At 40.4% G+C, this 27359-nt stretch overlaps 1 protein-coding gene across 3 annotated transcripts in view; it reads left to right on the forward strand.

Annotated features, from left to right (window-relative positions):
* The window catches only part of dscama (Down syndrome cell adhesion molecule a), a 73829-nt gene that overhangs the window by 38418 nt on the left and 8052 nt on the right, over positions 1–27359 (forward strand). For all 3 annotated transcript variants that reach the window (XM_026328335.1, XM_033325545.1, XM_033325544.1), the window contains 15 exons: positions 1885–2031; positions 3186–3464; positions 3615–3890; positions 4638–4934; positions 6138–6413; positions 7595–7873; positions 8155–8274; positions 9300–9479; positions 21276–21472; positions 22061–22157; positions 22263–22391; positions 22961–23128; positions 24119–24189; positions 25289–25532; positions 25907–26053. In XM_026328335.1, the coding sequence (XP_026184120.1) occupies positions 1885–2031; positions 3186–3464; positions 3615–3890; positions 4638–4934; positions 6138–6413; positions 7595–7873; positions 8155–8274; positions 9300–9479; positions 21276–21472; positions 22061–22157; positions 22263–22391; positions 22961–23128; positions 24119–24189; positions 25289–25532; positions 25907–26053 (2907 nt within the window). The remainder of the gene's footprint in view (positions 1–1884; positions 2032–3185; positions 3465–3614; positions 3891–4637; positions 4935–6137; positions 6414–7594; positions 7874–8154; positions 8275–9299; positions 9480–21275; positions 21473–22060; positions 22158–22262; positions 22392–22960; positions 23129–24118; positions 24190–25288; positions 25533–25906; positions 26054–27359) is intronic.

A 27359-nucleotide genomic window follows, 5' to 3' on the forward strand; every position in this document is an offset into this window, starting at 1 on the left:
AGAATAACAATCATTCAGAGCTGATTTGTTTCACCACACTTGTTCACACTTGAAAACACAAGTGAGAGTGTGTGTGTATGTGTGTGTCTGTTTTAACATGCGTTTAAAACACAGACATACTCCCCTCTTCTAGGCCCAGCCTTTTGTTACAGTCTGTTGCAGTCTGTTCTGATGAAAACTTCTCTCATTCATAAGAATGCCTTGTCTACTTTTGATGCCAGACAACCTTTAGAAGGAAAGGGAAGGAGAATAAAGAGGAGAAGAAAGACACCCTGCGTTTTGATTTTCTTCTGAAGTGTTTCTTTCTATGAAAGTCAACCACAACCAGCAAAACTCAGATTTGATTTGGTGGCTTGTCTCTGTGGTTAAGTGATCAGGAACTACAGGCATACACCTATGAATGTCTGCTACATCTCCTGCCCACATCATTTTTGCCTTTAGTTGTCTGTCCCACATGGGAGTATCTCGACCACAAGCTACAAAAAAATCGTTCAAGATAATGAATCCATTGCCTCTGATTTCTAACTGGGTCAAAACTCACAATAGCATCCAAGATACCCTCCTCTGAGTATTCCTTCCTCTCCTTGTATGTTTTCAGCCCCTTATTTTTCTTGTCTTCACAGTCATTCCTTTTTTATTGGACCATTTCTGTAATCTGTAAACATGTGAGAAGTAATTCCCTCCTTTCACTTTCTGTAATGTGAAATGCTACAGAAAATGTTTTTGTCTCTAAAGTGAAAAGTCATATTTCTTGTCATATTAAAAGCACTAATAAATGCACTTTAACATCTCTTTCCATTATTTTAACATGCCTACACAAGCAGACTTAATCTATTATAAACTGTTATGACAGGACTAAGTGAGAGTGATTCAGCACTCCATAAAGTGTGCCTTATGGTATCTCTATTGACAGAATCCAACTCTGCACAGCAGGCCAATTTGATCCCCATCTCAGATAAGCTTTTCCATCGTCAATGTCATGAAATACCCTGGCAGCCACCAGCTACAGCACACATTACCCCTCATAAACACTGACTACCTCTCTCTTCTTCCATGTGTTCACACAATTTAGCATAACATTAACATGATATTAGCACATCTGACTTCCGCAGCCATGCTTTATCAAAGTGCTCTGTGATCCTGCCTCCCTGCGCTTTAGTCTGGAGCTGAGAAAGAAACTGAGAGACAGAGAGTTCCCCCTGAGAGAGAGAGAGAGAGACAGAGAGAGAGAGAGGAGAGCGATGAGGTACATGATAACGAGCTTTTTTACATTGCTCCACAACACACAGCCTTGTCACAGCGCCTCAGAGCTCTTCTGAGCTAAATGGGCTGCAGCAGATGTTTGGTGACTACAATCACACAGCGCTGCGTACCTCACTTGACTTGCAAATATTTGCTAAGAGACTTCAATATTGAAAGTTCTGTATTTTTTTTCCTTTAGAATGTGTAAGGTAGTGATTCAAGTGCATAGCAATCATAGCAAGGAACACACATGGTTCTTCCCCACATCATATTATTTCCTGTGATGAAATCCAAAGAATATTTATCCTTTGTTTTAATGTGTCATAGGCAGTGTTTGAGACACCACCAGTTAGATTTGGAGTAAACATAAATAAACTGTGCATTTCATCATGTAGATGTTTCCTACAAGGATTTGTTGCAGAGGCTGTTTCATTCTTTTTTATCTTCAGAGTGTGTATCGTGCTGGTAATTCTGTTGTATAAAAGTAAATATTCACATTGCACTTTACCATTTTTTATGTGAAACTGTTGTTGCTCCACACAATTGACCAGAGTATTATAGAATCCTGAGGATTCTGTGATGGCTCCTGCACTCCGTTTAAAGCAGTGACTTAATATTTTTTATTTATCTTTTTATTTCCAGTGTCTCGGTTTCTCATCACATCCACGGGAGCCCTGTATATCCTAGATGTACAAATGGAAGACGGGCTGTATAACTACAGATGTATGACACGTCATCGGTACACAGGAGAGACCCGACAGAGCAATAGCGCCCGCCTCATTGTCTCAGGTGAGGAGAACACCAAAATATCCAGTATTATAATTATATAAATACTTATAATAATACAACAGATCTGGTGTGGGCTTGCATGTGGTATTACATGGACTTGTATGTGGGCTTGTATCTTGTCATATAGTGTAGCTATTCATCAGTTTATGAAACTAAAGTTATTGAAGTTATACTGTATACTTAAATGACATGATGCAGGTAAACTAATGCAAAAACTAAAAGGGCATCTATTTATTTATTTTCTATCTACAATCTCTGTCTGCAAAACCAATCACAGTAAGTAGAGTACTGTACATGGAACCTTGTTCTCTTCTTCTCTATCATTTTATTTATACAAAAATGTGCAAAATGGGAGGACCACATGGAAATATTTTTTTCCTTGCAAAAAAAAAGGATCTAGATGATGTGAAGAGAATAGACAGTGACAAGAAAAGACGTGAATTAAAGAGGGAGAGAATGACTGGTGATAAAGGTCATCAGAACTGGGCCAACCCAGTCTGGAAAGGGGTTTTAGGATATGAAATGCCTCCCCTTACCCTTAACATTACAGTATCATTTGCCTCACCATTTAAAGGGATGCACCAGGTTCACACATGAAGATCAGTTTACCAGCCTACTACTGATTACTATGATAAATAGCTACTGAGCTGCATTATGGGAGGTGCAGGATCCATTATTTTGGGATCTTTGAACCATAATAAGGACAAAAAGTCAAGAAATCAGCCTCTGCAGTTTAAATTGTAACAGACTTTTTGTACAGTGTAAAATTTTAGGAGTTCTCCCTTCACAACAGCTGATTTGTCTGATTTTGTGTTTTGCACAGTTAAGTCTTTGATCAAAATTAGAATTGATTCACAATTCAGCTAATCTAAGGGTACACTTTTCATTGTCATGGTTTCCAGGTTACCATGCACAGCCATGAAACACATCAAAACTCACAAAAATTGTATCCACCTCAATCATCAATATAACAGCGAAACATAAGGCACACACTTAGACACATGGTATTAACCTTTAGCCATAAAGGGGATAAACAAATGAATAGACTTAAATCCTCATAATGATCCTGTGGTCTTTGTTACACGATATGTATCAGAACACAATTGGAAATAATTTAAACCTCTATAATCTATTTAAACTATGCCTTCTTCCAGACCCAACCAACTCAGCACCCCATATCTTGGACAGCTTTGAACGTCGTGAGGTGATGTCATCTCATCGAGTGGAGTTGCCCTGCAAGGCCTCTGGTCATCCTGCACCCAAATATCGCTGGCTAAAGGACAACCGGCCGCTGGAGCCTGACACACGCTTCAGACAGAGTGTGACAGGCCTGCTGATAGAGAGAGCCCAACCCAGTGATACAGGGACATATGTGTGTGAGGTGTGGAATGGCTATGGCAATGCTGAGGTGGTTGGCAGGCTGCTGGTAAAAGGTCAGTGCCAATGGGCAGGTTCTAAGACACTGCGGTTGATATTTAACCTGTCACTGGCAGACTCATTTTTATTCCTTCATAAAAAAAATAAGAGAAAATTCAATTTTCTGCTTAAAGCACTCACTGAACCTATAAATCCTTAACCTACAGAGCCCTTGAAGGTCATGGTGAGCCCACGGAAGGTGAAAGGTAGCGTGGGAAGCCAAGTTTCACTGACCTGCAGTGTAACTGGTTCTGAGGAGTACCAACTGTCCTGGTACCGCAATGGAGAGCTCATCTACCCAAGTAACAGTGTCCGCATGACAGGTCAGAACAGAGAGAACCTGGTCATGGCTGGTATGGCCAAAAGCGACGGAGGAGCCTATCAGTGTTTCGCCAGACATGGAAAGATGTCTGCCCAGGACTTTGTTCAAGTCATACTGGAAGGTCAGCAATCACCCTGTCCTAAGTGGAATCACAAAGTATTTCAAAAGGATAAGTAGCCAAATTAACATGTTATCTGTTTTCGTTTTGCATGTACAGGTGTGCATACACCTCAATGTGAATATGTGTCTGTACACTCATGCGCTTATCTAGATTGTGCATGTGTTATTGAGTGCTTCAGTGCAGCTGAGGCCCAGCTCATTTTATTAGATTTTCTGAAAGAGTATTGCATACTGTTACATGAGCTGGAGTTGCCGCAGTATTCGTTTCATGAAAACACCAACATAAGAAAAATATTGATAATCAGTGATGCTGTGGATCCAGATAAAGGATCTGTATCAACATGTTTTTTATGCTGATTCTGCAGATCAGATTCACGTCACAGTGAAGACAAATCAGTCTGGATACAGTAGCCTTTAATAATTATATATCATATATATGATAAGGCCAATGATAGGCTGTCTTTGTGAATCCCACACGATGCTAAAATCAAAAATGAATTTCATTTACTCCACACATTTTGTGGGGAACAATAACGTCAGCAGTTCGGTTCACTGGTGTGTTTTTAATAGTGGAGGTCTATCTAACAATGGAGGTCAATGACAGTGGAATAAGCTAACCCATGGTCAGTGAGGACCCAAATTCATTGATAGATTTAATGGGTAGATGGGATTAGTGGACAATAGAGACTAATATGTTTAGAATAATAAAATGTACCTTGCCATGTGTGAATCTCCCTCCACTGTCCAGATGGCACCCCAAAGATTCTGGCTTCATTCAGCGAGAAGGTCTACAACATCAACGAGTTTGTGTCGTTGTCATGTACGGTAAAGGGAACACCAGAGCCCCGGGTAACATGGACTCTTGATGATGAGCCCGTGGTACGAGATAGCCGCCACCGTATCTCCCACTACACCAACACTGAAGGTCATGTGGTCAGCCACCTCAACATCAGCCACACCCAAGTGCCGGACGGAGGGGTATATCGCTGCATCTGCAACAACTCGGCCGGAACTGTTTCCTACCAGGCGCGAATAAACGTAAGAGGTGCTTGTCAGATCAACTCTTCCAATCATCACATATACACATCGACATGTCTTGATTCATTCTCCTTTGATACATTTTCATTTGACTGTGTTTAAACTGCATGGATGTGTAGTTGCCTAAGTTTATCAAAAGATCTGAAATCTCTTACACTTTGATACCTGATAGTGCAGTGTTAGTCCATTTTTTTGCACAGAATAGGAAGGGCACTTCTAAAGCATCCTATCATTAGTCAGTGGTGTCAGCCTTAACTTTTCTAATGCCTCCGCTTCCTACTCAACACCTGCTCATAGCTTTATACTGGGACACTATTACGATGACTTACTGTTACCTCCAGTCTATGACTCTAGTGCTATCTGTTATCCATAGGGACATGGTTGCTGGATTGCTGCTGTCATACAGTGGTAATATTGGGGCACTCAAGCATTTTGTGCTTGGTGCAAAACCATTAGTATTGCTTTATTGCATAGAGAGAAGGGTCATTTCTGTATACTGATTGGTTTAATTTGATTGTGTTCATTCTTGCATGTTGTGGGGCTAAACAGAGCAATCCTGTAGCCCTTAAGTGAGGGTCCATGGATGCTGAATGCAGCCAAGCAATGAAGATAACTCTCCGCAGGTGCCATAGCAGAGAAAGTGTAATGACTGTTTCTCACGTCGTTGGCTCCTTAATCGTGCTAAAGAGAGTAGCAACCCAGAATATGCTTACGCTCAAAGTACACTACAGAGCCTACTTAAACTGTCTTCTTTGGTGGCTTAAAGAGAAGCCTAATAGTCCATTTACCTCATAGACACAGAGCTACAGAAGCCTGTTGGTTATTTTGTTGGTTTTCTCAAGTGTGTGTGAAAGCTGGCAACATGAGTAATGGTTTTGATAATAGCTTCACTCAGCAACATGAGTCTGGTTCTGACGAGGCAAAAGGCAGATTTGATATGAGGGAAAGATGGTAATGAGTCTGATTTGTTTTTTTGAGTTACCTGGATGCCTTTCTTTAACTTACTACAAGGATACATGTACTTATGCACTCCAGTACCCCCTTAATAAATCTTGATAATGTTTTTATTTATATCTAGAATGAATCAAGGCCTATAAATCTTGTGGTGTCTTGAAAATGCACACAACACAGTACAGCTATCCTTTATACCACCCCCCACCCTGCCTCAAAATCATTTTAAGAGAGTGGTCTCTCCAATGTGTCCTTCAAGGGCCTGCCAGCATCAGACCAATGAAAAACCTCACTGCCATCGCTGGGCGGGACATGTACATCCACTGTCGTGTCATTGGCTACCCATACTACTCGATCAAATGGTACAAGGACTCCAATTTGCTGCCTTACAACCACCGGCAGCGGGCCTTCGAGAACAACGGCACCCTGAAGCTGTTTGATGTGCAAAAGGATGTGGATGAAGGAGAATATACATGTAATGTGCTGGTGCAACCTCAGCTGTCCACACACCAGAGTGTCTATGTTACAGTGAAAGGTATGAGCTGTCTTCACTTACAGCATATGACTCAACACTGGATAGTAAACCTAGGCCTTTTGTTTCATTTTTTTTAGAAAAACAGCATGAGCTTTAGTTGCTGTAGCTGTGTGTAATCATAGGGATCTCCATCACGATCATTACCAATCTCAAGTGTCACATAAGCAGCTTAGGCCATTTGTTTTTGGTGGGGTGTAACACTTCATACTGCGTTTCAGTATTTATTGAAATACATTCATGGGTAGTCCATTATTCACTCAGTCAGTAAATAATAAGACTTAATGACTTTATCAGTCAGCACACTGACCCTGATGTTTCTGTCCATCTGGCATACATGCTGTATATCACATGTAAAATGCACATTAAATGATGACTTTAGTATCTACTTTTTCTTGCCACAGAAAGCCCAGATATGCAGAGGGATATTTGTATATCACAACCTATAAAAAAGTACTCACATCACTGATAGCACAGCACCATCTCCATCATCCTTCCCAGCGTATCCAAAGCTCATCTGAATATGCAGCTGCACCGAACTGAGCCAGATGATGATAACCTCAAATGGGTCTCTTTCTTCAATGACGCTGCATAATTTGAAATGTCGGATGGGCAAACGCTTCCCCTGCCCCCACCTCTCTCTCTGTGGCGGGTCTTGACGTGCTAACGAGTGTGTGAGGAAGAAATCACACAGCGTAGACAAAGCTATGCCACCATTCTGCCTCGGCTAATTTGCCTCTCAGCTGCTTAGCATTTCACTGCTGCACAGAGAGAATCCCCTGGAGCCTATTATGCCTATTTTGTTGTGAATTAAATAAGCGCTGAAGTGCCGCTTATTCCAATGTTATTTTAAATCATTAATTTCCCAAAGAATCTGGCTCTCATGATGACTATAGGCTCCCCAGAGAGCCTATAGTCAGTTTCTCGTTTCTGCAAAATCACAGCACAATATTATAATATGCAGAACAAGGTGACAAACACAGAAATGTGACTAATAAGTTGCTGTGGGATTTTCACTTCAGCCATGACATCTGAAGCCATTGTTACAGACTTGTTTGTTTAAATGTTTATAAATAGTGACTGAGCAATGATTTGCTGAAGTTAAAGCTAAATTATAGGAATGTAAGACATGGGCCTGCAGTAAAACTCCTGAGAAGAAATTTCATTTCATGTTTCTTCTGTAGTCCCACCAACCATCCACCCATTTGAGTTCCCTCGGTTTTCCATTGGCCAAAGGGTTTTTGTCCCCTGTGTGGTCATGTCTGGCGACCAGCCTGTCTTCATCACCTGGCAGAAGGATGGTCGGCCAATCCCAGCAAGCCTGGGGGTCACCATAGACAACATAGACTTTACCAGCTCCCTACGTATCTCTAACCTCACACTGATGCACAATGGCAACTACACCTGCATTGCACGCAATCAGGCTGCCGCCGTGGAGCACCAGAGCCAGCTCATTGTCCGAGGTAAGGGGGGGGGTTTCAAACAAGCAGGAGACTAAGGCAGAAATAGTTGAGTCTTCTCTCATTTGCCACCAAGTGTAAATGTTTTATAGAGAAGGAAGAAATGCTGATGATGGATAAGATATTGGTGATTGTCAGTGTCAGATTTCTGAATGACTAGAAGCTGTTCATCCACCTATTTTTTAAGGGAATACTGGTTCTGAATATGTACTTGCTTTTTCTGTCTGCATACAATAATACAGTATAACTGATGGCTATAACTATAATGGCTATTTAATGTGCAGTTCCTCCCAAGTTTGTGGTACAACCCAAGGACCAGGATGGGATTTATGGAAAGGCAGTGATACTAAACTGCTCAGCAGAGGGCTATCCTGTTCCTACCATCCAGTGGGAGTATTCGAAAGGTAACTTCACGACATGGTGCATATATGCATTTTCATCACATACAGACAGGTTTTCCAAACTTTTGAATCATTCTTTTTTGACAGTCCTGTCATTCTTTTTTTGACAATCCTGTCAAGATTTTGGGCAGCATGGTGGTTTAGTGGTTAGCCTCACAGCAAGAAGGTTCCTGGTTTGAAACCCAGCAGGGGCCTTTCTCTGTGGAGTTTGTATGTTCTCCCCGTGCTTGTGTGGGCTTACTCCAGTCCAAAAACATGTATGTCAGGTTGATTGGTGACTCTAAATTGCCCATAGGAGTGAGTGTGAGTGTGTGAGGTTGTTTGTCTCTATGTGGCCCTGTGATGGACTGGTGACCTGTCCAGGGTGTACCCCTGCCTTTCACCCAAAGAGAGCTGGGATAGGCTCCAGCTGATCCACGTGACCCTAAACAGGAATAAGCAGGTATAGATAATAGATGGTTGTCAAGATTTTTTTGTCCTACACCAAGCTCAACCTGCTGTAGATTTTTTTTTTTTTTTTTTTTTTTGTGAATGCCAACATAGCAATCATAATATTCACAGGCCTTGGGAATAAATGCATTAAAGCACCTACTTCAAGTCAAAACAAGCTCTCTGTGTTAATAAACATCAATGGTTCAAGGAAGAGCTTTTCATTCGATTTTACTCTACATTATGCCATTCTGGATGGACACAGCAGCAATATTTCTTGAAAACAAAAGACTGCTCTTAAAGTGAGGAGTCAGTTCTTGTCAGTACAAGCCCTGCTTACTACCCTACTTCCTGATACATGAGGCTCATGTGCAAGGACACTCTTGTTCGATTGATATACCCCACAATGACCTCTCTGGTAAGGTCATGAATTTTTTTATTGCTGACATATTAGGGTTTATATCTCAGTGATTGGATTAGGACTCACTTTAAACATTTCTTTGAAAAGGGAGTAAAAAAGTAGTGACTGTATTCTTTCTTGTATATTCCCTGCATATTGCTCTAACACTGATAAATACTTACAATGTGTTCTGTGACAGGTGCTGGGGTCCCTCAGTTTAGACCCATTGCCCTGAACTCAGGCTTTCGGATCGAGGTGCTGGTCAACGGCTCTCTGCTTATCAAGCATGTGTTGGAAGAAGACAGCGGCTTCTACCTGTGTAGAGTCAGCAACGATGTTGGTGCTGATGTCAGCAAGTCCATGTATCTCAATGTCAAAAGTAAGTCAAGGCAAATTTGAAACATGCATTTGAGTGTTGAAAGATGCTATAGATAATCATTCTAGATTAGATTGTCTCTGTATCTGGGATTATATATGTAGTATATTCTTGAATATTCTTTTGCCCCAATCAGCATCAGTCAAACTTCACCTTACGTGACCTACTCTATATTACACACTCTGTGCTGTTGGTAACATTAAAGTAAAACACTAACACTAAAGCACAAGTTGAGTTCAAATGGAGCTGGCTTTGTCTGTGACAGGCCACTAGCAAGATGCCGTTATGATGCATGTTCTGTGCTTCTGCTTGAATGAATCCCACTAAAGCAATGCATGCAGCATTCAACACTGTATGTCTTGGAGAAAGTACATCATTTATCTGCTGTGTGGCCAAAGAGTCAGCTTCCCTCCATTAAGCCTTGAATTCTGGATGCAGCCAGGAGCTGCCATGTGCAGAAAAGGGCTGAGGGATGGAAGAGAAGTGAAAAAGGAATATGTCTGGTCCCCTTGTCCCTGTGTCCACCTGTCTTCTCTCTTTACATTAAACTTTCACCTACAACTTCACTAACTTGGCGGAAGGTGTATCGTCACATGTAGAATCAAGATGGCTGCTGGGCACACACACAGTTGGCCAGGTGCTGTGTGCTCCATCTATTTAATGCAGCCATCTAAATGCCTTATACCAAGCTGGGCTATAATATTCTATATTGCGACACTATCAATTTCATGTGTGAAGCATTGTTTTCTGCTGGAGAACTACAATTGCTTATACACCCAAGCTGATAGGAGCCATCACTTTCTTTATTCCAAACTCAACAATGGATTTCTCAAAATACCACCCAATACGCAATGGAAATCTTTACCGACCAACACCAATGCGACTTCTACTCAGTTGGTGCTCGTGCTACTTTCTGCTGGAGAGAAGTCCCTCTACAGATCACATTACAGATGGCAATGCAGCCATCAAACTCCTGATCATCAGCAGACTTAGTCTCCCCTGCTAACAGGTGCCTTGACAAAGCGTCAGCTGCTGGTTTTTCTGCCTGGGCGATACTGAACATCAAAATCAAAAGCAGCCAACTGGGCCACCCATCATTGCTCAATAGCTCCAAGGTGGACACTCCTGAGATGACACAAGGGGTTATTATCAGTGATTACTGTAAATTTTGAGCGAAGTAAGTAACGCCTAAACTTCTCAACAATAGCCCATTCGAGTGCTAGCAGCTCTAATTTCATGCTACTATAATTTTGGTTGTTCCTCTCTGAACTTCTGAGTCGTCTGCTTGCATAGGCAATCACTTGCTTTTTGTCACCTTGCTGCTTGTACAGTATAGCTCCTAAACCCTGACCACTCACATCAGTTTCCAGAATGAAAGGGTGGGTGAAGTCTGCATACCCTAAAACTGGCAAGCATTTTGGCAACTAGCATCCCACAAGTTGCTCATCTTCTGGCTCATTTTGACAGAACTTCTAGGACCATGACACTGATTTACTACGTCATGCAAGGGGGCTGCAATTTTCGAAAATCCTTCCACATACCTTCTATAATAGCTACACAGGAATTATGTCCTTTTGCAGGAGATTGGAGATGTGTTCTTGTACCTCTTTGTATGGGCTAGGTGGTATACAATGGTATGGTTGCGTGACAAGGTACATCATCAGCACATTGATTTCATACTTTACTTTGTCTGTGAACACCTCAATGTATCGAGCTAACAATGCACATAATGCGGCTTTCTCTTCTCTTTGTCCAACTTGTCTAAAATGGCTTGAACTTTATTGTCTACTTGCTTAGTATCAACAGTCATCTGCTCAACATCTGCAGATATGCATTGAAACTTCACTTCACAAACCCAGTCACTATTCACACTCTCAACATTTATGATTACACCAAGCCTGGTTCTCAGGCATACCCACACATCTTCCTGAGAGAAATTGACAACCTGCACTGGGATGACATGACTTTTATTTTGCAACAGTGTAGGGATGACAGCTAAGCCTGGTGGAAGACTTGTGGTCACTGGTGCAATTAGCAGCTGCATGTTTTTATCTGGCCCTACAATGTGTCCTTTAAACCATGACTGTTGAGACTGAGACTGCTGGGACCTGCACTTTGCCTCTCCCTGCAACCCTGGCCATGGTTTTCCTCTCCACGCTACAGACCTGCATCTGTGGGAAGGCTACCCTCCACCCTGAATCCATGGTCACTGCGAATGACATTCATACCAATGACACAGGGTTCTGAAAAGGCTGAACTTTCTGTGGGATTTAAAGCTAAAAAAACAGTGTGGGATTGTCAGGCCCATTGTCTCAACATCAAGTTCCACGTAAACTTGATAGGGTATGTCAAGTGAATCTGCAGCATTTATTTTCTAGACTAGCGGTAGCTAGCATAGCGTCATCATCACCACATAGGTGCTTCCCGAAAAACTCATTTGTGATGGTTCTGGCATGCTGCTAAGCTTTAGATTGACTACTGGACATTTACCAATAATTTGCTCATGTGTGGTTTCAGGTTTTGAGTCTTTGTCTGCGCCTGCATTGCCCGACTCACAGCAACCAGGGCCTCTCGTTTCCCTGCCGAAACGAGTTCCCGGGAACTGTAGACTTTTCAGCGTTTTTAGGTCTTTTCTGAGGACACTGTTTAGCAACATGACTTTGCCTTGCTTTGTAAAAGCTTTCATAACATCTTCCAGACACAAGTTTTCAAGTCCAGTTTTCATAAGCTGCGACTGCTGTACATTGCGCATCTGCAGTCACATAACTACATGTTTTGACTTTACCCCTAACACTTGTAACTCCTGGGTTGTTTGGTGTTTGTGTCCTTTATCTTTGTTTGTTGCAATGCATTGTCATGCTCATTAACAGTGTATTGAAGCTTTTATTGAGCTTTACACACAGTAATGGTCTCACTGTGGTATTGTAATTTCCTTTGACATTGAAATGCACCTTAAACACGATTCTCACCAAAAATTGTAATTCAGTATGACAGTAAATGCATCATGGATAGAATGTTCTTGTGTACAACATTATCACTGGCCAGACGTTGCGCTGTTGTTCGCTATGAGGAAAAACTAGACTTTTTACAGATTCGACTGATATATTGTTCTTATCTGTACGATCAAAACTGGTGGAGAAATTTAAGTTTGTTTTGGCGTTATCAGGAGAAGATGCCACAAAACGCGTCGGCATCGACCCCTGAGGATTAATGTCCCTTCGACATAAAAATGTGCTTGCATCAGAGGGTTTATCAAAGATAGACTGTTACACAGAAAGGCCACTAGAACAACAGGCCACGAGATCCTTCAACTTGTCCTGCCAGTACAGACCACAAGTACTCAAGGCTCTGCACGATGAGTCTGGGGATCAAACGTATGGTAGAGCTGGTGAAAGACGGGTTTTACTGGCCCAAGATGGTCGGTGAGATTACCGACTACATCACGAATTGTGATAGGTGTATTGCCCGCAAGACCCTACCTCACTGGGCTGCACCACTGAACCACATCACAAGCAATGTTCCTCTCAGCCTCATTGCATATAGACTTTTTGTCTATTGAGCCTGATTCAAAAAGAGTGGCCAATGTCCTCATAGTCACAGACCACTTTACCCACTACACCCAGGCCTTCACCACAAAAGATCGATGAGCCTCAACTGTAGCCAAGGTCCTCCTTGAGAAATTTTTTCGTGCACTATTGTCTGCCCGCCAGAATCCATTCTGATCAAGGGCGTGATTTTGAAAGATATAGTAGACCATCAACTCCTGTCTAAACTCAAGGTCAAGGTCAAGGTCATTTTTATTTATATGGCACCTTTAAACAACATTAATGCTGACCAAGGTGCTTCACAGTAACATAGTACAATGATAAAAAGTACAAATATTAAAACACCTTAACTCATGAAACCAAATAAAATCAAAAAATAAAACTCACTAAGATCAACATATCCAACAATTATAAACACTGTAGGCCTGAGAAAAGAGATATGTTTTCAATGGCAATTTGAATGCAAATAAAGAAGATGATAACCAGACAGATTGAGGTAACGAATTCCAAAGCTTAGGGGCTAATACAGAAAAGGCTTTATCACCTTTAGAGTTCAATGGGATGGCTAATAAATTATCTGAGGATGATCTAAGTAATCTCCCGGGTGAGCATGGACAAATAAGGTTTGAGATGTAGACTGGAGCCAGACCATGCAAGGCTTCAAATTACTAATGTTATAACCTTGTACTTAATCCTAAATTTAACTGTTAACCAATGTAAATGTGCTAGGCTAGGGGTGACATGCTCCCTCTATTTCTTCCGCATTAAGAAGCGGGCTGCAGCATTTTTAACCAGTTGCACACATGAAAGGGAAAACTGGTTTAAACCAGCTTATAGAGCATTACAATAATCAAGCCATGTTGCAGGGGTTCCACAAGGCTCTACTCTGGGACATGCATACATACATAAATGACCTGCCAAATGTGTGTCAAAATGTCCACTTTCAAATGTATGCCGATGATGCTGTAATTTTTACATCTGCTTATAGCACACAAGAAGCATCTTCCATCCTTACAGTAGCCCTGAAAAACATACAGTAATGGCTTATTAAATCATGCCTAACAAGCAAATAAAAACTGGGTCTATGATATTTACAAAAAACCCACAAAACTCGATCGGTCCAATGTGTTCCTGGGAGAAGTGGAACTTGACCTTGTGGAGGAGTTCAAGTATCTGGGGGTCACACTGGATCCAACACTTCCCTTTAACAAACACATCAACCTCACAGCCAATAAAATTCATTTGAATGTACAAAATTTTAAACAAATCAGACCAACTATGACAACAAATTCTGCTAAAATGTTTTTACACTCAATGATATTTTAATTAGATTATTCCATCACAACTTGGTCACTTAGTGGAGATAAAAATAGAAAGCCTATAGAAACACTCTTCAAAAAATCTATAAAAACTCTTCATCAAAAACTGTTGTCATTCCATCAGTGCAACATTTTGGAAAAATATAATATGCTTATATGCAACTTCAAAAATTGTACCCATTTTAAAAATAGTTGCTTAATATAAAAAAATTCTATATAAAATTTCCCTGCCTCCACTTTCTTAATAGAAAGACTGACAGAGGCTTTGGCACCAGATCCTGATCCAGAGGAGACACTGAGATCCCACACAGAAAAACAAAATTTGGAGAAGCTGTACTGTCAATCAGGGGAAGTCAGTTTTAGAAGATAAATCAGTCAGACCCCCCCCAACTAATTTTAAATTGTCTTGGTGTGTCTGTGTGTTTTATGTATGTAAATGTGTACTGTTCCTTTGTATTGTTCTGTTTTACCTGCCTTGGGACTACAGACTACAGACTACAGAAAATTAGGAACTATACTAGAATCTGGCTTAGTCTGTACACATGTATATGATTGTTCATTAATGCACATTGTCCCGAAAAAATAAATAAAAAGAAAAAAAAAGAAAACTTGGTGACTACACCAAAGCTACAAGCGTCTTCTGATTAAATATTTATTTAATACGTCAGATTTCATGTCTAGCTTCATTACCTAATTTTTGCATTTTAAATTATAATATGTCTATAATGTCTATGCTATTTGAAAATTAATTGTTATTTATTAACTTATTTAAATGCTGACAATCATCTAAGTCATTTTAAAGCCAAAACCTTTTAAAATCAAACATTTTGTGGTTAATGCACTCTGGGGTGTACTAATAAAAATAAGTGTTAGTTGCAGACTTACGTATTGTGTATTTTATGTTTATTTTATGATATCTCATCTCAGCTATGTACATTTCAGACATTATAGTGATCCTCTGTTTTTGTCATAATTGGTTTCAGTGTCCTTTCACATGTAGACTACTACAAAGACTTCAATAATGGCAACAAAATATATGTAACCTGTTCTGTTATATAGACAATATTTGTCACATACATTTTTTTCACCACTTTTAAGTTTACTTACTCAGTAGGGTCAGCTGCTTCTGCAGTTTAATCAGCACCTTACAGAATATAGGTGCTGCCACAGACTTCTGTATTATCCAGATCACAGACATGTGACCCTAGAAAAAGGCATCTGTGTTTGTGAATATCAGTGGCCCCTTAGGTGCAGTCTGCTAGTGTAAGGCTGCTGTTGTGATTGTGTTCTGTCCTGATTTGTGTTTCTTCTTTGTAGCAAACCCAGTCTCCCTCGGCACAATGGGAACCACACTCATGCTGTCTCCACTGTGTTTGCGTCAGTGCAGACAATGAGCTCATTAACCCTTAAAGTTTCTCTATGTGCTTAATAGGTTCAGTGTTGAGCCAGTACAGTCCATTATAACACATGACGCTCTAATGTTGGGTAATGTCAGACACTGTGATGTCCTGTACACTCTGCTCTGTTTTATGCTGTTTATCCAGGCCAGCCTTTACCACTTGAGCAGTTGTGGCTACTTAAGAGGCTTAGGAGCCAATTAGGAGACAGACAAGCTGACGCATGGCAAATGATGAATAGCATAATCTTTGCTGTTTATTGGCTGTCCAAGTGTGGTTTAATATTTCAGTAAACAAAAATCAGTTGATGTACAGTATTGTATTTTGTAGATGCTATCAGTTCAAATATGTGATACAGGTGAGCAAACAAGTTCATAAACACATGCAAAGACTGACATTTGCACATAAAAGAGTGCACACATTAATGCAAAGTCATAATGTAAAGGAACAGATACAGTGCAGTACAGTGGAGCCATTACAAAAGAATAATGGGCCAGGCGGTTAATGCAGCGGTTTAGAGAGATCCCACTCTGCCAGACTATTGTGGTGGACTCCCTGGGAAATGAATTGCAGCTATTGTGATGTCCTAGCTTGGCACATTCATTGTTATGAGTGTCGGTGCACAGGCTAATGTCTCGTCATAATACGCCATGCATCATCCTGATCACTGCCACTGCGCTAAGAGCCAGTAGACACTGCTTACACTTACTGCACCAGATTTGGCAGGCATGCCTTCATGTGTGCAGAGATGCACTTGTGTTTATTTTTATGTTTGTTTCATATTTGCCTTTAAAGGTGCAGTAATCTGTTTTTCTTCCTTTTTTTGTCTTGATACTAACTGCTGGCAGATGCTTAAACAAATTATTTTTATTCAATTTCTCTCCAAAACAGATGCAATTCATTACCAATCCACAGCGGATGTTATCAGAATCAGTCAACAGCCACTCAGTGTTTATCAGGGCCAATTAAGACCAATCAAGCCTATTAGACATCATAATGTTGGCAGATACAGTGCTGACATCAGAGAATGTAAAGAGGCTTTGTTGCAAAGAAGTGGTAAATGGCCCTGTGGTCACTGAACAGTTGCCCAAGCACAACATTGTTCAGATAACAATTAGGAAGCCACTTCTTTATTTACTCCTGTCTTTTTAACCCCCATTCCCCATTCCACCTCTGCAGAGAAATCCACCCAGTCTGCAGACGTTCATTTGGTATCATGCTCCATGTCCAAGCCAATTGTGCAGCTAAAGGAATTATTTCAGTACATTGCAGGCGGCCAGTGAACCAGTCATCTTTGTGCGATTGCCACAATGCTCTTCCCTCCCCTTTCCAGACCTTCTCCTCCCCAGCACCCACTTACAGTGTGCCTCCAGGGCAGGGAGCTATATGCATCTCAGCTTGTCTTCTCTTGTCTGGTCCTCATGGCCCCACTGAGCTGCAGTAACTGCTGAAGTAAAAAGATAAGCGGCAGAAAATGGATGGATGCATGGATGGATGGGCAGCACTCCTTTTGATTGAAACAAAGCACAAATATTTTGGGCTACAGCTCTTCTACAGTGTGCAAAATGAACAACAGTGTGACTTTGTCAGGCACAGATGATTTATATCACATGATCCAGTAGTGACCAATCGCTTAATGCAGGCCATTCATGATCAGGTTGAAATTCAAAAAATGGCTATGACCAGTGTTTTATGAGCAAATCAGAGACATGAAATATACACGAGTGTGCACAATCTTTTTGCAAAATCCAAAATGCGAACAAAGGATCTGCATTACATATATGTTGGTAACCTAACAGCTGCCTATAAGGTAAATTTGTTTTACTCAGAAGGATGGTAACCGCTATGATATAAAAATGTATGGAAAAATGAACTGTCAGCATACTGCCAATAATATTTGATATAGTCTGAAAGTATTTGTTGTGCTAAATATGATCATATTCAAATTAACCCCTAAATAAATGTCCATAATTTTCAGCTCCAGGAGAACTCATTAGTATCTATAATTTTTTAATGAGAATCATTCTGAACCCAAAAAATATTTCTGGTTCAGAATGATTCTCATTAAAACTCTAACAAAAAAATCAGTGGGAAGATTGATGATCCAAAGTCAGATCATTAGTTTCAACCTGAAAATCCCACAAATTATTGCCTTGTCGTTCAAGGTGATTTTCCCATGTCCTCCTTCAAAGTTAAATCTCTGCCATAAGGTCTAATTGTTTTCATTTTCTGTCACCAACAACGTCAACTCCACAGAGCACTTTGTTTCAGTTGTTTCAAAATTCAGGATGTCCCCTTCCAAGTGTAGGTTCATTTTAAAGGATCATGGCCTGAAACATTTGACCACTGTTTCAATAAAGAGAAGAGCTTTTAACTTCATTATATAATTCATACCAATCATCAAGCTTAATGAGTCCAAGAAAATTCACTGGTGGATAAGAGGTAAAATGTTACAGCAGCAGCAGTAGTTTATTTGTAATTAAATTTGTAATTGTCACCTCCAGTCTTTTAAATAAGAAAATAAAATGTAATAATGTAGAAAAATAATGTAAAAAAAATAATGTAAAATAATGTAGATATTTTATGGACATAATTATAGCACAGGTTTCATTTGGCAAAAGGTATTTTGTGTTTCGGTTATTTTGTTGCTAAGAAAAATTAAAGCAACTCAATTTATGCTGAAATAAATGTGTAATCCCTTTGCATTATTTGTCACATGCCCTGAAGCTCTGATATGGTCTCATTGTGTTCTTTGTTCACAGAGGACCAGCCTCACACTGAAGTAGCCATTCTGATATAACTATGTGTTATTATTATTCTCCTGGCTCCTCCATTTGGCTAATTCTGTCGTCCACACCACCATTTACTGACATTAGAAACATTTTCCTTTTGTATCTTTTTTTCCCCTGCATTGCGACATTCAGGGCATGATTGTGTAATCATCATACTCCTGCGAAAATCAATGGCAGGTCCGTGTTCTATTCCTGGGTACTAGAAATGGCCCATTTTTAAGAGTAGAGACTGGAGGGAGAGAGAGGAAGGAGGAGAGGAGGAGGGAGGCGAGCTATGGAGAGGAGAGGAGAGACTGTCCGATGTTGGTTGGCATGGTAACCTGGCCAGGTGAAAAGGAGCCTGGGAGATGGAGTGGGGTGGGGGGTGGGGGGACTTTTGTCTCACGGGAGTAGCCTATCAGCAGCCAGCCTATTCCCCACAATCCCCTGCAGGCTTCAGTGTATCATCACTGCCCTCTGGGTTGCTGTGGAAGAACAGGGCTCTCCTCACCTCCACATAAAAGCCACATTGTACTGTGCAGTAAACATATACTACACACAGTGTTGTGGTTCTGTTATTTTTTCAGACTAATGTAACTACAGATACAGTAACAAATTTTTAGGATGAATTCTAAAAAACTGGCACACACTTCTCGTTATTGTCCTCATAAAGAGAAGGGTTTTTCTTGTGTCTGTGAATGTGTGTGATGGACAGTGAGCTCTGCTTCGTCATCTGTTTGTGTTTCATTGAGCATGTCAGATTTATGCTCCCACTCTTTCCAGACATGTACCTGTGCAGAGTATTAAAACTGTGAGATTCACCTGAATATAATAAACAAATAATATCAGTTGTAAGAAGAAATTATTTAAAGCGGTTGTGTTTAAGGCTGAATTAGATATCAGAAAAGATGACGCCTAATGAGATTCCCTTTTTCCTCCATGTCATTCGCTTTTACACCATTTTTTCATCCCTCTCTCTTACTCCTCCTTTATAATTTACCATAATTCCACTCTTGTGTAAAAGAAATATATCAACACCACAATTACAAGGCCACAAAACGTGCCTCAGCATATTATCTGCAGAACTGCAGCCTGACTCACACATTAAAATAAATGACTTTGGCAGTTTGATCAGAGAAGTAGGTAAAATAACCTTCAAATGATTTCCCATGTGCTGTTGTCAGTAAATAATTCCAAAAAAAGTGATAATGATTAATGATGTTAAAAGGGATAGACAGTCCATTAGAGGATCCATTTTATCAGAGCAGTTTTCAAACACCACTTCTGGAAATGTTGGTTGTGAATGTTTGTGTAGTGCTATTTGATCTTTTCGATGCATTCATCTGGTCTTAAAAACACGAAAAAAGCCCTGTTGTGTCCATGTATATGTCTATTGTCATCACACTTTTCATTATTTATAGGATGAACTTTAGCATCCAATGTACTGATGGGCTCAAAAGTGTATTTTTTCCCATTTTTTTCCCATCTGTAAAACGTGAGGACCAGAAAAATGTCCTCACTTTAATAGAAATATGCTCAAAATGGTATTCTGCACACAGATACTCATTATTTTGTTTTGTTTTATTTTAGAAAATATTTTAGTCTAATCACCAGTAATATTTCCAGGAATATTTTGTGATTATTGTTGCATTGCATTACTTCTGAAATTTTAGCAATTACTTTAGATATAATCCTCCCTCAAACCAGTGTTTCAGTATGTCAATAAATACTATCTGCTGAGCTGTAATATACAAAAGATATATGAACTATAAAACAAAAAATTTGACATGTTCTAATGTCAAATGTTTCCTTTCCAGATTATGAAATGTCTTTAAAATTTATAATATAGACACTTCCCACCTTTCACCATCCTCTTATATTGTCACCCAGCGCAGTATCCCACTCTGTCAGTGTGAGCGTCAGCAACATCACCCTGCATCACCTTTGAGCCACTTACACAGCAAAATGAAAGTAACTGTGCTCTAAAATGCAAATGTTTAGATACAGCCAGAGAAGTAATCTTTTGGTCTCAGTTTTCCAAAAGTGTCTCACGAAAGTGTCTCACAAAAAATTCAGAGTCGTCATGCAAAATAAATCAGCATTTTTTTCTTCATCCGAGCCCCAAATGGCTGCAGAGTGAATAAGAAATGAGGCTTAAATGTTTGCAACCTCTTGCCTGACGCTCCTCATCACATCACTGGAGTCATGCTTTGTGTGTGTGTGTATGTGGCCAGGGACAAGAAGCAAGAGCAGGTTTGTGTGGAGGTGGGGGAGAGGGAGGGTGTTGCATCTGGGAGCTGGGGGTTGTTATACACTCTGCTGTGGGTGTAATGAGGCATGTATGTCGTTAGTGTGTTTTAAGTGTGGTGTCTTCAGAGTGTTGTTAGAGCATCACTGTACCATTTAGGACCCTCAGATACAAGAGACCAAGGCTGTTTTTTCCTCCTACATTAAAGCGATGCTCTATATTCAGTCACAGTTTTGTTAACAATACTCACAGTACTTTTTGTGCATAATCCATAATAATACTGCTTTCAGTCCTTTTAAAACATGTCAAAATATTCCATTTAAATTTTATATGTGACAAATAAAGGATTTTTGAGTAACGCCTGACATATGTGATTAATCAGTAGTTATCTTGATATATAATTTTCTATATCATTTCCCTTTGCTGAAGCTGTAGCAGCATATGGTTCATCTGTAAAATGAAACTAACTAGAAAACTTCTTTTCTTCTTTCTTTCCACTTTGTTTTCACACACACACAGTCCCTGCCATGATCACATCTTACCCCAATACCACACTGGCCACGCAGGGTGAGGAGAAAAAAATGAGCTGCACGGCCCATGGTGAGAAGCCCATCATGGTGCGCTGGGAGAAGGAGGAACGCATCATCAACCCAGAGACCAGCCGCTATGTGGTTTCTGTCAAGGAGGTGGGCGATGAAGTCATCTCCACCCTGCAGGTAGGAGGCTGTGCTAGTGTGAAGTGTAAAATTTGAGTTGGGGAAATAGTATTGTGTTTCTGGTATTTATTTTAAATAAAAGGCCACAACACACTGGAGTTATGTGATCTAATTTCCTACATGAGGGTCCATGGGAAACAAGGTGAATTTGAGGGATCTGCAATTAGTTAGGTAATGACAGAAAAAGCAGAAAATCTTTTTATGGTACACGAGTACTTTTATCTTTTCTGAAATACAGTGTACTTTCACTTCCCCAGGCTGCTAAAAATCCTTCATATGAAACAGACTGAGAAGAATATATCACTCTTTGGTTGAGCGGTTCACATCACTTGTCTACAGTATAACCATGTAATGACAATCACAGGTAGACACATTCAGAGGATCACAAGCCAAAAAGGCTGGGATTGATTTATGATGTGACAGAGATTTTCCTTCTCAGCCGACACAGCCATGCTAAGACAATCTTTTTGAAAATGTAAATATGTCCAGTATTATTGGCAACATCGATATATTTTAACAGCAATGGATATACAAGTATAAATATCCAAGTATCATCTTTTACATTTTCAACCTCATCTTATCCATCAGATCATGCCCACAGTGAGGGAGGACTCTGGCTTCTTTTCCTGCCATGCCATCAATTCATTTGGTGAAGACCGAGGAATCATACAGCTCACTGTACAAGGTATGACTGCACCACCTAAACTGAACTTTTCAACCCTCACTTAAATTGCAGATAATAACAACATGAATGAAATAACACCGCCCTTGTCAACTTTGTGCCTTGTAGAGCCCCCAGACCCTCCAGAGGTGGAAATCAGAGAAGTGAAGGACCGAACCATTGCCTTGCGTTGGACTATGGGTTTTGATGGCAACAGCCCAATCACAGGCTTCGATATTGAAAGCAAGAACAAATCAGGTACAAGAAAATGCATTTATAATTGTAATTAGGGGGAGCATGGTGATTGGTGGTCAGCACTGTTGCCTCACAAGAAGAAGGTTCATGGTTTTGCAACCCACTTCCTGTGTGGTTTGCATGTTCTCCCTGTGCTTGTGTGGGTTTTCTCCAGGTACTCTGGTTTCCTCCCACAGTCCAAAAACATGTATGTCAGGTTGATTGGTGACTCTAAATTGCCCATAGGAGTGAGTGTGAGTGTGTGAGGTTGTTTGTCTCTATGTGGCCCTGTGATGGACTGGTGACCTGTCCAGGGTGTACCCCTGCCTTCCACCCACAGAGAGCTGGGATAGGCTCCAGCAGATCCCTGGGACCCAAAAGAGATCCCTGATTAGATCATATGATCATACCGAACACAAATTATTTCCAATAATGTAAATTAAAATCTGTAAGCTTGTAGAGCATCCAGTGTTTTAATACATGATGTCTGCATTTCCTTTATCTCAGCACTATCATTTAATACAGTATAGCCTGTCCTAATGCATGTGTGACCTGTCATGTGACTTCAGCACCTCATACTGTCTCCTTCAAAGCCTCCTGGGATACTGCTCAGAAGACCAAAGATGTTTCACCTCAGCTCAACCAGGCCACCATCATCGACCTGCACCCTTCTTCCACGTACAACATCCGCATGTTCGCCAAGAACCTGATCGGCAAGAGTGAGGCCAGCAACGAGCTCACCATTACCACTGATGAAGCAGGTAAGAGTGAACCAACTGTCCCTGCAGCTGCATCCGGTGGCTTCAGAAAATCTTCAGATCCCTTCACCTTTTGCTGATTTAATTTAGAACGGCCGTTTCTATCCTGACGTGCAGCATGAATAGGGGGACATTTTATACACAATGTGCCTTTCTAAACTATGTCCACTTCAGTTCAGTTTACCTCAGTTGGATCCCAGTCAGGTTGTAGACACTGCTCAGGGAGAATTAAAGCAAACAGGATGCATTTAACCCCAGTTTGGAGTGCAATAGCAAAGGATCTGAATATTTTTCAAAATGAGAAATTTAGGTTTTTGATTTATATTAAATTAGCAAAACTTTCACATTCACAAAATCTGTGAAATGTATTATTTTAAAATGAAATGTACAAATAATACTAATAATCCATGTGCAAAAACTGAATAGACTGGAATATTTTCTGAAGTCTGTTCTGTACAGCACAAAAAAAAAAAAAATACACAAAATGTTACACTTGTTTGTAACACTTATTTTGAAGAACACAAATATGCAACCAACAAATCAGGGAAATTCAAAGTGAGGGAGAAAGAGGACAGTGAGTGCAGGTGTTGAGTGAAAGAGGTAAAGAGCACACTGAGTCAATTCAGTAACAGCATACTGACATCAGCTCCATTGGCTCTGTTGCATTATTGAACACCCGCTGACCACACACTAAAAGCAGAACTTTTCAATTAGTGGCCTCAGTAGTAAATGTCACACTATGGTCAATAGACTGAGGCTGGACCCCTTTTGCAAATTACCCCTCTATGCCTTCATCTAGACCCTCTGCCACCCCCCACAGAGCTCTTCTCCTCATCGTCAGCAGTCCTTCATAAAGACAACCATCATTTTCATTTTTAATGAAAATTTTTAACGATTTTGTTAAAAGAGCTACATCCAGGGACACTCATTCTAATCTTTGCTGTTGGATATGTAAAGTTTTATCAGCTGTATGTATTGCTGATCTGTTCTCAGCTCCAGATGGACCCCCCCAGGAAGTACAGCTTGAAGCCCTCTCCTCTCAGAGCATCCGAGTGACTTGGAGGGTAAGTTACTCCAACCCCACAGGTTAAAAAATGTTTGAATTGAGTGTGTAGCTGTGTCCACTCAGAGTTGACAGCACTGAGGTTTGGTTTGTGACTAAGGATGGCTATTTCAAAGCAGCAAAAAAATCAGTAATGTTGTCTCCTCTATATGAGTGAGTCTATATGAGTTTGACCTGCTGCTGCTCAGTGGCAAACTGTAGAAGACTGACCTTGTGCTGATAAAACTCCCAGGTGTGACTTTAGTTTACTTTATGAATGTAAAGCTGGATATTGCAGTCAAACGGCATGGTCACTCAGTTCAGGGTTACTGAGTAAATATGGGTGTTACAAGTATTGTGTGTGTGTGTGTGTCTGTCTGTCTGTGTGTGTGTGTGCATGCGTGCGCGTGTGTGTGTGCGTGTGTGTATGTGTATGTGTGCATGTGTGTGTGTGAGCAGCTACAGTATTTGTGTGATTTGTCAGTCTTCTCATTTATTGAATTAAGACATTTTTACAAATTGTCCATCATATGCAGAGCTAATTATACTCCCCAGCCACTTTATTTCAATATGGTAGTAAGTGATGCTGAACAGAAACAGGTGCACATTTTCCCTCAGCCCCCTCTCTACAGCTAAAGGAGAATATTGCATTGGCTGCTGTAAAGTATGTGGTGCTTCATTTTAGGTACCAACTCTGATACCTAAAATGATGAATAAGCTGTTGCCTAACTGACGAAAAAGCTGTTTTGGACAGGATTATAATGTAACAGTATTACCATGCTGTATTATAAGTGATAATTTTGCTTTTCCTTGGGCATTGTCTGTAAATTATTTGTATTCACACAACAATATATACAGTATGTGGTCCCATGTTTCCCCCCAAACACTTCTGTATGCTACAGTTTTTACCAGTGGGATGAGATGAAACAAACTTTATTAATCCCCAAAGGGAAATTCAAGAGTATATGTAATACAAGCAGGTGTGTAAAGCTTATTTATTCATGTAATATAGTCAGTACCAGCAATTATTGCCATAAGTGCTTAAACATGTCTTATAAAGAATATAAAACAAGGACATCCATGTTCACTGTCTCAAAAAAACCCTGTAATTCCCCTGCCAGCCACCCAAGAAGCACCTCCAGAATGGAGCCATCCGAGGCTATCAGGTGGGTTACAGGGAGTACAGCTCCGGTGGAAACTACCAGTTCAGTGTGATCAGTGTGGAAACCACAGGGGACAATGCAGAAAGTTTGATACTGGACAACCTGAAGAAGTTCACCCAGTACGGAGTCGTGGTGCAAGCCAGCAACAGTGCTGGGACGGGGCCCTCATCCACCGAGGTGGCTGCTACCACACTGGAGGACGGTGAGACAGGAGAGAGTGGTGGCTAGAATAGGTTCTTAAGACCAGTAAACTCAAGAGGTCAACATTAAAAGCAGAATATTCTGGATAACATAATTACAATAAACAAATTACTTAAACCAAATATCTGATAAAATAATATGAAAAGTCTGAAAATAATATATTTATTTTGATTTTCTTTTTATCTGTGTCTGTTCCTAAATATAACACAGCAGAGAATCTACTGTTCTCTGAGAAGCAGACAGCTGAGTTTTATTCTAAAGAGACTTTTTAGGATATATCACAGCCTAGTGGAGCTCAGACGGTACTGCCAAGTGTTTTCAGTCCTACAGCACCTACTGAGAGTCATGGTCTCTCTCCTGATTTTTCCCTTTCAGTACCAAGTCGTCCCCCAGAGAATGTCCAGGCCATAGCCACGTCTCCAGAGATTATCTCTCTGTCCTGGCTGACCCCTCCCAAAGATGCTCTGAATGGCAACCTGCTGGGCTTTAGGGTCATCTACTGGGCCAATCTGCCTGACGGAGGTAAACACTCATATCTCTTCAGTTCTCTCGAACTGTTAGGCCTAAACACAGGTTCGTGCATAAAGAAGTCCAATGTGTATGCAGGACAGCTCACATTAGCATTTTGCATAAGCAGATATAAATGTCACAGTCCCCTAGAATCTACAGTTGTCAACAAAATATTCTAGGAAAATTTAAAAGATGTTTGATTTCCTTTCAAACGGAATTGAAAAAATCAATACCTTCAATAAATATAATTTAAACAGAGCAGCATTTTGTTTAAACAGAGGTCTTCATCAGACATTGTCAAATTAAATAATAATAATATGGTACTTTTGGTTTTCTGATCAGCAGTCTCCCAGCACTTCTGACCAGCAATTCAGATATTACCAATAATTCCCAAGTAGGACAAACTGAGACGTGATGTCTGTTAATGATGAAGTAATAACATAATATTTGCATTTGATGCTAATGAGTAAACTTAGCACCTCACCCAGGTGCATTCTGTCTAATCTCTGCCATAAATCTTTGTGGTTTGGGGAAGTGAGACAGCGCGGCATGCCACTGTCACATGCCAGGTTTGTTTCAGTAGGATTGGTTGTGACAGCATGATTACCTTTGACCCTTGCATTGTCACATCATGTTGGCCTGCCTATAGAACATGAACACTCCAGATGTGACAGCCAGGACTATTTTGCATGGTAACAGTCTGGAGCTCAGTGGGTAAATGCTCAAACTGGAATATCAGTGCTTTAGCCAATAAATGGTTTGTTTGTGTAAAAGCACACACATATGTCTTTTTCATTCATTTAAATTATATTAGTGTGAGTAGAATGATCATAAATGCAGAATGCTTTGCCACAAAGCAAAGCCACTGATTTGCAGAAATACCATTTATGTTACAAATGTGAAAGGCTTATTGCTGCAACTAATCGGTTTTCATTACTACTAAAATGTTCTTTTGATTGTCTTATTCCTTCAGATTAAGAAGTATGTTTTCGTTTTGTGTCTGAATGATTCACTGAAGAGAAATCAAAATAGGGGAGGAAGATAAAGACAGTGAAAGAAGCACATGGTCAAACTTTATGAAGTGAAGGTAGTAGCTTGCCAGTCAAGGCCTCTCCTTACAGAGGACCCTGGATCCACGGGTGTTTAAACTTTCTGATTGAGTATGACATTATACCGAGGGCTGTGCTATGACACCCTGGGTCCAGACATCTACTTTTATGTATGTGAGCTGTTGTATAAAATATGTTTGGGCCTGTGTCAGTTTGCACTGTCACTGGATTATTTATAAGAGAGTCACATTGGATGGGGCCTTTAACCT

This window comes from Mastacembelus armatus, chromosome 14, assembly GCF_900324485.2.
Source record: "Mastacembelus armatus chromosome 14, fMasArm1.2, whole genome shotgun sequence".
NCBI classification, from domain to species: Eukaryota; Metazoa; Chordata; class Actinopteri; order Synbranchiformes; family Mastacembelidae; genus Mastacembelus; species Mastacembelus armatus.